Raw genomic sequence first — 10,537 nt, forward strand, 5'->3', positions numbered from 1 at the left:
CACGGTGGGATGGAATGGCGACAGCAGATGGCAACTTTCCTGGTGTCCGACTGTTCACGTCATTTGGTTTTAAAAATCAGGGCTTTCTTTACAAGAGTCGCTCCTTTTTTTCTTGATTCATGGTGATGGTTTACTTTCACTTTTTGTTGGTTAGATATCACTCTTTTTCTGTTTTGACAACTTTTGTCATATTAGATACACAAGCCCAGCGTCAAGACTACACAGGTCGGTACACACACGGCGGTGAAAGGGGTTAGGCCCTCAGGTAACAAGAAATGATTTGCCAGAATTGTCCTTGTCTGTCTGCGTTTCAGAGCTGCTTTATGACGGAAGCCCTTGTGTGATCAGTCACCTACCCCCAAGTTACACGTGTCTTGGCTACACGCTTGTGGGAGCAGGATCGCTGTGGCACAGGGAGTCTCTTGATGCCCAAGGTCAGCATCTTGGTACAGGATGCCATGCGTAACCGTGCCCAAGCCTTGTAGGAGCAACCTAGATGCTTGGAGCTTGTGAGTGATGTAGTCTTTGGGGTGTGGATGTTAGTACTTTAGGGGGGCAATTAGACCTAGGGTTGAATCCAGAAAATAGATAGGAAAAGCCAGCCTCAGTGCCTGGTACCTGGGCAACCCCAGATCTCTGGGTTGTATCGAGCGCTGTTAGCGAACACGCTTGCTAGCTACCCCCTGGCATGAGCCTAGTACCATCCAGACTCCAGTATTCGTAGCCACCAATAACTCATTTGACGGAAATTTTTTAGTGTCAAGAGAATGGAAAAGCTCCCATGACTTTTTGTTCAAGGTGTAAGTGTTGTCGACTGGATGTTCAAGACCTAAAAGTGAAGCTATCTCGGTGACCCCGCGATTTGGAGGGGCATTCTTTCCTTATCTCGGTGAGCAGGGATCATGCGATAAGCGCTTTCCCACGGCTGATCTCCGGCTGATCTCCCCACCGTCACCACCCCACCAACGACCAGCGGAGCTACATGCTCTCATGAGTGCTGCCTTGCATCTTCAACAACCAACAAAGCAAAGCTCACTTTTCTCACCTTCTCATTTTCTGCACACCTGTTTTTCGCCCAAAACAAGAGCCATAATACCCATTTCGTCGCGTCCAAGAGCTTGTGGATTCCGTGACCTTAGCATGACGAGGAGGAAATAATCCAAGGCACCGAATCAGCATCCACTTCCCGACCTCCGATCAACTCCTCCTCCACCTTCACACCACGCAAATAGACGCCCTCCTCTCAGGATGGACTCTTTGTGGGAAACCTTGACGAATTTCGCGCCAGCTCAAGCTACTGCTCACTCCAACAAGCAGCTCGATCTTGCCATCAAGGACCATGTTGTGGCTGTCAACCGGCTGGTGACGTCTCAGCGGCAGCTCATCAGTGCTAACGCTCGCCAAATTTTCGAGGTAGGCGCCCCGTCTTTGAGACATTCTTGCAGTATGCTGATGCAGAGCTTCAGAGGCTTGATCCCGCCACCGACTCCATCTCCTTCCTCGCCATCCTCAACCTGTCGCTAGAGCTATCGACAACTACGCCAGGCATCGACAAGACCTCCCTCCTCGACGAAACCCTTCGATTCCTACTCAATTTCAATCCTGTTCAGGTTCGATATGTTGGTTCAATGCTTCGGAGACTTCTCGAGCATGTTGCGACGGGCAGACTATTTACAGTATGTGGTCCCTTCGCCACGACCATGACCAACGAGTACTAATCTCATGACAGCCACTTGTTTCAGTAGAGGCGATTGCTACAGCCCTGCTGCGAATCGACCCAACCGGGACCATGTTCACATCTACTCACCTAACATTGGTCAAGTGTGCCTACCACTCATCATGGATCGAGCCGGCACTAAAAGTGCTTGATCACGACATCACCTTCTACCCAGGCATGGCGGGTCAAAAGGACTCCAGGCTTCTTTGCGATAGCACTCTGGCTCCCACCTCTTACATCTCTACCGAAACAGGCCTGACTGATCAGATCCGAAGCGCAACTGTGCTGGAGTACAACCTCGTGAGTGCGCTGTGCTACATTTCACGAAGGGACTGGGCCAAGGCCCAACGGGCTCTGGAACGTGTCATCACACACCCTTCAAAGGACAAGGGCGTTAGCAAGATGATGGACGAGGCGTACAAAAAGTGGCTGCTCGTCAGCCTTTTACAGGATGGAGCAGCCTCAGATGTTCCCGCATACACTCCGCTACCTGCCAAGAACGCCTATAGCGCGCTGGGAACGGCATATCGGAATGTCGCCACCCAATTCCCCACGATAAACGTTGGGCAACTAAAGATTGAGGTGGAGAGCAACCAGAAGGTATGGGAGGACGACGGCAATACGACGCTGGTGGCAGAGGTGGTGGCTGCGTACCCGAAGTGGCAGATCATCAAGCTCCGCGACATTTACAAGCAAATATCCATTTCTCGACTGCGTCAAGTGACGCTTAGCGCGGAGACGGGCGAGGTCCTCAAGGATGATGAGGAGGCAACACAGCTCGTGCGCAACATGATCGAGTCGGGGCTGCTGAATGGCGAGCTCCAGCTCGGCAGCAGCGGCGATGATAGCTACCTCCTCTTCCACGAGGACAGCGAGTCTATGACGGAGGCGGCATTTGCACAGGAGATCGCCCAGAGACACCACAACATCGAGAGCCTTGGCAAGCAGTACAAGACGACAAACGAGCGCCTCGGCTCCAGCAGAGAGTACGTGCGGCACGTAGCCAGGGAGCAGAAGAGAGCGGATAAGGATGCTGATCCAGGGGTTGGGTTCGATTCTCAGATAGAGGATGAGGACCTCATGACGGGCATCATGGCCCATGGCTAGGACACCGCCTGGGTGCGGTCTTGACTGTGGATTGGTAGAGGAGAGGTTTCCGGCGCTCGAGGGTGTCAACAATTTCATGTAGCGATATCATTAGCGCAGAGATGCATGACAGTAGAAGAGAGGCAAGGTGAGGCCGACCTAGAGTCGCCTACCTACCTACATATGAGTCACGGGAAATGAAGACATGGTTGATTAGGATCTCGAGGGTAATTCCATTTCTATCCAGGGACTGTTTCTCCAGTCATCCTTGTCTATAACCATCTAATTGAAGTAACAAAACGCCGCAGCCCATGTTAATGAGTATATATCCATCCTCGCGAACACCCAACCCAGGGTACACAGTCTAGAAAAAGAAGTATAACCACGACCAGTTCAGAACATCCCCCCCATCTCGGCAAGTTTATAGCTTCGACTTTCCCCCCTTTGTCTTTGCCTTTTGCTTGGCCTCATATTCCTTCACCTCGTCCATCCATGTCAAGGTGGGATAGAATCCCAGCTCGTTATCAGGTCCGTACCTGAGCTTCTTGCTCGGCTGGATCTTGCCACACCGACCACCAGCAAGGCAGTGGTTGAGGGTTATGGCGAAAGACTTACTCTCACTGGAGCGGATGCCGTCAGTGGCGATCCAGTTGGGGTATCGTTCCACGGTCAGGGCCGCCCAGAGCTCGTAGAACAGGGCCTTGTAGGTCGTGATGGCCATCTCGGCGATGAACTTGGTGCCGATGGCGACGTCGAAGCCCTGTTGGGTGACGATCCAGTCGGCAAAGTAGAGAGTCGAGGTGCGCTTGGTCTTGCGCTCCTTGAGATCCTTGACCGTGACATCGATGAGCCCCGGGGTGTCCGGCTTGTTGGCCCAGACGTGGTGAACGGGGAAGTTGGCCTCGGTGACGAAGCCCTGGGAACCTCCAGGGTACGACTCGTCGTACCTCCACTCGCGGCGAGTGCGGATGAGGACGCCTGAGGTCTTGTTGGCGACGAACTGCTCCAGGGGCCACCTGGTGAGGTCTCCGTTGTCGGGGACTTCGACACGGTTCCTGAGCCTCTTGAACTCGTGATACATGACTGCTCGGTCACCCTCGCTCATCTGCTCAACCTTGCCGTTAGGCCGGCGGACAAGAGCCTGGTTGGGGTGGATGTCCCAGATGATGAGCTCTCCTGGGTACTTTTTGTTGAAGGCGTTGACCTGGTTGATCATGTCCTCGAGCGACACCCCAAGCCCGCCGTGCCACTTGCCACCAAAGATTGAACCATGAGACTCCCAGGTTTTGTAGCCGTGCTTGCCGTAGTTGAGAAAAGGTCGGATATCAATGACACGGACACCACCCTCCTTCAGCTGGAAGGTCAAGTCCTTGTACTGGGTGAGAGTGTTGAAGATGCTACCCATGCCAAAGTGCTCGCTCATCTTGTACATGCCGGCATGATGAGACCGGGGGATGGCGAGCTCACGGAGGGGGATGTGTCCGATCTGGTCCATCTTCTCCGACATCCAGCCCGGGCCGACGTCGTCGGCGGCGATGAAGTCGCCCTCCTTTCCGGCGAGGACCCAATGGCAGCTTGCGGGAAAGTCCCACCACTTGATCTGCTTGACCGACTTCTTTGGGCTCTTGAACGTCTCGAGGTTCTCCAGGTAACGCACTGTGATCTCTTTGGGGAGGTCGCCCTTGAAGATGTGGTCTTTCGTCTGAGGGGTCCGTCGCCTGATCTCAAAGGACATTGGCTTGGAGACGCCCTCAAGGTGGTAAACGGTCTCGCCAGCGGCGTCCCAGGGGGCCATAGTCTCGACAGAACTGGTGATGCGAACAGTCTGGCCGGGTTCTATATACTTGGGCCAGTTTGGTATCCACGAGATCATCTGGTACGAGTGCGTGTGGCCCCTACGCCAGCGGTAAGGGGTGGCGTTGATGAGGGTGATCTCGACCGGCCAGTTATCCCACTTGGTTGGGGCCCAGACGTCGACAACCTTGTCCCTCCAACCCATCACGGCACCCCACCATCTCTTAAAGTACTTCTTGTCCGACTTGCTGGGCTGGGCTGTGTTGTTGTTGTTGTTTGCGGGCTTAGTAGAGGAGCCGCCGGCGCCAAGACGCTGGAGCATCCCCTTGATCCAAGAGTTCTCCTTGGGCAGCGTAGTGGAGTTGTAGAGTGTAGTTTCGGGACCGAGAATGATGCTCAGGTCGTTGATGTGAGGGAGGTCAGGCTGGAGAAGATACTCGAGGCCAGGGGTGATAGCCAAAGCCGCCGAATGAGGTACATCCTCTGTGAGGGTGAGGTTTGCCTGAGGCGGTGGTAGAATTGGAAGGCCATTGACAACTGAAGGGAGAGTATAAAGTAAGGCCGTAGCCTTGGCTGCCATAGTGAAGATCATTTCGGCAAATCTGATGTGTAAGTAAAGGTGTGTGTATCAAGAAGCTGCTGATAGCAAGCTGTTCTGTGGTTGCTCGAGAGCGAAGAAAAGAGGAGTGAGTAGAGAAGATGCGAAGCGAGAAGGCGTGAAGAAAGACTGATGTGAAGTTGCTAATAGCAAGTAAAAGTGTGTGTTCGCAAGAGCGAGAAAGGAGAGTTGAGTAGCAATTAGCAGTGAAGCAAGGCTGATGGTGAAGTTGCTGATAGCAAGCTGTCGCGAGCAGTCCTCAAGACGATCTGGTGTTCTGGAGAATGGTGCAAGGAAGAAGATGAAAACAGAGAGAAGGGGAGAGAGGACGGTTACTTATGTTTCGAAGGACGATTAGAGTTCTCAGACTTCTCTGTTTGTTTGTTTTCTTTTTTCATGTTGGGGTGATCTCGATGCTTCTTCACGATGCAAGATTTTAGACACCAAAGCATAACTGATGTCGTGGCCTTGATAGAGCAGTATGGGTCAATTTTTAGGCTGAAAAGGTTAAGAAGGGGAATCAGGGGAAGAGCATAGAGATCTAAGTTTTCAATACTCACTCACTTGATCTCCAGTATGCCTCGTTGATATCTCAACACCAAGTCCACGTGGTCGAAATTGCAAAACCATTTCAACCGTTTAAGCCGAGAGTCAATTGCTCTTTCTCATCAGGAGGAAACAAGGCATTCTTCATATCACAACTTGTCCTCTTGTAGATACCCCTTATCGGGCACAACGGTGAATATGGTTTTTCTCTCAACGTTGATATCAAACCCAATGCCACATCACTCAGACAACCGGGGAAATAAGGCCTCTTGCATATACAGCAGCGAGAACTTTGCATCACTCAACTTTGACAGCAAAGATGCCGATTGACTCATCCAGCCCAACGTCTTGAACAGTCGATACACAGCCTCAGGTTACCAGATCAACAGGAGAGGCTGGAACTCAGTTTATCCTCTGAAACAGGGGTTATTTTGTTTATTCTATCTGGTACTCTGGTAAAATATTTTCCTCCAGGGAGTGAGTTTGGCTCAAGTGCAATGAAAGCCACTCACGGATGTCAACAGAACCGCAAAGACGAGGCACAAGAACGGCAAAGAAGATCTACCTCTTGATTAAACTTGGGACCAAATTCACATCAATACATGAAAATAACATTATAATTTAATCAAGATATTAGATCTTTTTTCATTCTACCTTATAGGTACCCTCAGGGAAGGATAAGCCAAGGTTCGACCCGCGTGCCACTCACTGTACGCCGGATGCCATGCTGTGTAAGCCAACCCAGTCTATTTCAAAATTCAAACGCTAATGTCCAATGTCTAATGGATTCGAGAAAAAAGAAACACCTAGAGCATGAGATACGCCGACAGGAGCGCCGCCAGCAGACCGGTCCATGAAGCGACCTGGGTCAGAGACGCCGAGCTCGTGGTGCCGCAGCAGCTGCCGCGGTCGTAGGTCACGTTGTTCATCTGGGCGGCCACCTCAAAGACGGAGCCGGGGAAACCTCCGTAGTTGTAGTAGTCGACGTTGAGAATGTTGGGTGCGCGGCCCCAGTCAGAGCGACAGTTGTTGGCGGCCAGACCCAAGCTGCCGTAGCCCGTGACGTTGTTGGTTTCATTGAGCAGGGCCACGGCGGGCACGAGGATCTCGGTGCCAAAGATATTGAACTCGGCATTGAGGTTGTGGTTCATCAGGTACAGGCGGTTCTTGGCAGACTTGTCGCTCAGGTTCGGGGGTCGCTGCACCGTGCAGGGAAACTTGCGGTCCAAGGGGTCAAAGGGCGTCTCCCACATCTGGGTGAACTCGTCGAGCAGCCAAGGGTACTTCTTCTGGTCGGAGACGTAGTCGATGAACATGATGACTCGCTTTCCGTGGATAATCAACTCCTCCAGGGTGGGCCAGTCGTCCAGAGCCATGGGGAGGTATGGAGCCCTGTAGACGTACTTGAGGATGCCGGTCTGCTCAATGTACGGGACGTAAAGATCCGGATGGGAATAGTTGCCGTTTCCGAGAAGGATGGTGACAACATCGTAGGGGTGGGTATCGACCCATTGGCGCACAGTTGTGAGCCATTCGGTGATGGGGCCGGCGTCGAGCAGATCGCACGATGAGTGGCAGAAGTGAGGAACCGACGAGTTGCTGGGCCACTGGATCTGGGCCTGGAGGAAGCGTACACCGTCGTTAAGCTGAGTCGTGACGTCGAGCTCCTGGTTGGAGCCTGAGTTTCCGGGTCTCACAAATGGTGAGTTATGACATCCGATCATAGTGATGTTGCTGTATTTGCGCTTGCACAGCTCGACATAGTTGTTGCAGGCCTGAGTGTTTGTGGGCTTTGCCTTGGTGGTGGTCGATGTTCCCGTCTCGGTGCCATTGGTAGTCGCGGTACCTGTCTCGGACTCGGTCAAGTTGGTTGCGGTAGTGATGTCTGTGGTGGGAAACAGGCCGGTAAGTGTGCTAGTGAAGCCATCGTCCTCGGTGTTACTGGACCCGATGAGCGTGATCTTAGAGGCGTATGTAGTGTAGGCGCCAGTGGGAGGAGCGGTCTGCTTGGTGAGTCTGGCTGTCCTCGTGCCCTCAACAAAGGTGAGGTCTGATGTGGCTGAGAGCTCGATCGACTGGGCTGCTATCCGTACACTGGAGGCGAGGGCCAGGAGGAGAGCTCGGTGATGGAGCTTCATGATGGGTGATGACTCAGCGAGGGATACCGGAAAGACTATGAGGAAGGTGCAAGAGACTGCGAGATGCAGTCCTTGATATGTCGTTAAAGTCTATGCAGTTTAACGAGGTTCGACGCGATAGACGTGGTGCGACGTGACGGTTGATATGGTGGATGGATGGACGTCGGTGGCTTCCTAGCTGCAGGAGAAAGGGTCACACAGGGGAAGAGCGTGGCCAACGTCAAAGCCGGCGTGACGGCGCCACGAAAGCGAAAAAGAAAAAAAAATGTGTGAATACGCGGATGAAGATCAGACGAAGATCAGAATGAAGAAAAGAGAAGCCAAGCTCTTGAAACGACAAGATCTAATGTGATCCGCGGTGGGTTATGCTCGATCCTTGTCTAGTAAACACCAGTCCCAATATCAGGGAGCCACCTGCAGGTATCGGCAGACGGACGAGATGAGGAAGCAGGGAAGATGAAAGCCTTGGAAGGAGAAAAAAGAGTGGGTAAAAAAAAAGGAAGGACGGGAGCCAAGCTGGCAAGGCAACACAGACGAGACCGGGGCGAAATGAGACTTGTTTGACCAAGATTGGCACTGGCACTGCCTTGCTTGGCTCTCTTTTAGTCCTTGGAAGTATTGGAAAAAGAGAGGTGAAGGATATAAGGAAGAAAGGAGGCTAATGATGGGTATGAGTAGTACGAGGATGAAAAAAAAAACTTGGCTGTCGTGGTGATGATGCGGCGCCAAACCCGCCATGACATAATATGGGCTTTTAGGTACAGCAATAGTCAAGAGACGAGACAGCGGCTACGGAGGATTATTCTTGGTTGCAGTGACTGACCAAGACAATTGGGCCATTGGCTGTCTTGAGCCGCCAAAATGGAAAGCCATGAATCAATCAGTCTCCAAATGTCTTGGGCGCTTCCCGTATTAACGCGTCAGCACGTTGGCCGCAGTGAGCGACCCTACGGTGCGGTGGCCCCAAGCCGGTTCATCGGCACCTCCACTTCCACCTGAAGCTCAGGCTTGCCGTGGGCCTGGGGCCAGGAATCCAATAACAGGACAAAGGCCGGGTCTAAGCCACCTGGGCAGGCGCTTCTAGGGGTCTTGAGTGTAGTATCATCCCATGCCTGGTTTGGGTCTTTACGGGCGGCTGTCTGTGTCTGCCACAGCGTCAAGAATGCCCCTATACAATTCCATACTCTATAGATCTCAGGGGTGAGCAAGCTTTGGCGTGCGTGCCTACCGCCCTCTAAAAGGTCAGTGACTGTCTCTTGGCATGGACCCAATGGACCCATCCTCATGACCCTGGACCGGCAGGCGGCAAGCCTCAGCTGTTGAAGGGTGTCAGAGGGTGCCAGATCCTGGGTCGATGGGCACTGGGACTTTACCTGGATGGGCCTGGAATTGGGATTTTCGCGCCCATGACGACAAAGCTCCACGGGCCGGGGCAGCTAGCTCCAGCTTTTTTTCCCAAAGGGTGGTCCCCTATGATCGACGCCAACTTTCAAGCTTTCAACACACACACATCATCAGTTTCCCTTTGTCAGTCGTTTTCTTTTTTTTCTTCTCTGGGGGAAGTCTAGTCTACCACTCGCTCGCTCGCTTCTCTTCTTGTTGTTTCTATTTGTTTCAATTCTTGTTTCCTTGTCTAGTTTCTGTTTGTCTCCTTCTCTCCGAGAGAGGTCATCGCCAACCACCAACAAGCCCTCTGGTGGCTCTCCCTTGCGACATCCCACGACACATTCCCAGCCACGATACCATATTCAACCCGATAACTCTTCACCATGGCTCAACACAGGCGCAACACGGCCGTTGCCGCCAGCACCCTCTACTTCCTCTCGATCCCCTTCCTAATCCTCGTCATTATCGGCAACACGCACATCAACTCGACCCTCAACGACATCTACTTCTTCCAGCTCGACGTGTCGCAAGTCATCCCCATCTCGGTCGAAAACTCAAACCTACTCAACTCTGTCGCCCGAAGTCTCGGTCTCCATGACTTTTACCAGGTTGGACTGTGGAACTTTTGCGAGGGGTACCTTGACGAGTGCGTGCCACGATCTTATCTTATATTATAGACTCAAGTACTGATACACACACAGAGGCGTTACCTTTTGCTCCGAGCCTAAGCAATTCTACTGGTTCAACCCCGTCGAGATCATGGTCAGCGAACTCCTGGCCGGCGCCCAGATCGCCCTCCCCTCTCAGGCCGTCACCGTCCTCAACCTCCTCAAGATGGGCTCCAAGATCATGTACGCCTTCTTCATGGGAGGCATCAGCGTCAACTTCGTCCTCATCTTCGCCAGCCTTCTCGTCATCCGAACCCGCTGGTGGAGTCTGCTTCTAACCCTCCTCGCCGCCATCGCCTCCATCTTTGTCTCTGTCGCCGCCATCATCGCGACCGTCATCAGCATCGCCGCCAAGGTCGCCCTGACGGCCCAGGACCAACTCAACATCCGCGCCAACATTGGAGTCAAGATGTTTGCCTTCATGTGGATCGCCGCCATCTTTACCGACGTGGCCTTTTTGCTCCACGCCGCCCTGGGATGCTGCTGCAAGCCGGACCGAAGACAGGCCTCCACGGAGAGTCCACGCCCGATGCAGGAGAACAGGCAGAGGATGTCACTCCCCAACTTTGTCCGTCAGCGAAGGAGTCACCAGGCGTCGTCCTAG

General features: G+C 53.0%; 4 protein-coding genes across 4 annotated transcripts; 2 read left to right on the forward strand and 2 right to left on the reverse strand.

Moving 5' to 3' along the window:
- Positions 1-1,248: 1,248 nt before the first annotated feature.
- Positions 1,249-2,824, forward strand: NCS57_00743100 (uncharacterized protein; the record flags this gene model as incomplete). The annotated part of the gene is made up of 3 exons (XM_053057282.1): positions 1,249-1,413; positions 1,467-1,676; positions 1,730-2,824. The coding sequence occupies 3 exons, from the start codon at positions 1,249-1,251 to the stop codon at positions 2,822-2,824; spliced, it is 1,470 nt and encodes a 489-aa protein (XP_052913477.1).
- Positions 2,825-3,224: 400 nt separating this feature from the next.
- NCS57_00743200 (uncharacterized protein) lies at positions 3,225-5,189 on the reverse strand (the record flags this gene model as incomplete). Its single annotated transcript, XM_053057283.1, has 1 exon — positions 3,225-5,189. The coding sequence occupies one exon, from the start codon at positions 5,187-5,189 to the stop codon at positions 3,225-3,227; it is 1,965 nt and encodes a 654-aa protein (XP_052913478.1).
- A 1,358-nt stretch (positions 5,190-6,547) lies between these two features.
- Positions 6,548-7,879, reverse strand: NCS57_00743300 (uncharacterized protein; the record flags this gene model as incomplete). Its single annotated transcript, XM_053057284.1, has 1 exon — positions 6,548-7,879. One exon carries the CDS (start codon positions 7,877-7,879, stop codon positions 6,548-6,550), a length of 1,332 nt encoding a protein of 443 aa, XP_052913479.1.
- Positions 7,880-9,648: 1,769 nt separating this feature from the next.
- NCS57_00743400 (uncharacterized protein) lies at positions 9,649-10,537 on the forward strand (the record flags this gene model as incomplete). The annotated part of the gene is made up of 2 exons (XM_053057285.1): positions 9,649-9,911; positions 9,967-10,537. The coding sequence occupies 2 exons, from the start codon at positions 9,649-9,651 to the stop codon at positions 10,535-10,537; spliced, it is 834 nt and encodes a 277-aa protein (XP_052913480.1).

Source organism: Fusarium keratoplasticum, chromosome 5 (assembly GCF_025433545.1).
Source record: "Fusarium keratoplasticum isolate Fu6.1 chromosome 5, whole genome shotgun sequence".
Taxonomy (NCBI): domain Eukaryota; kingdom Fungi; phylum Ascomycota; class Sordariomycetes; order Hypocreales; family Nectriaceae; genus Fusarium; species Fusarium keratoplasticum.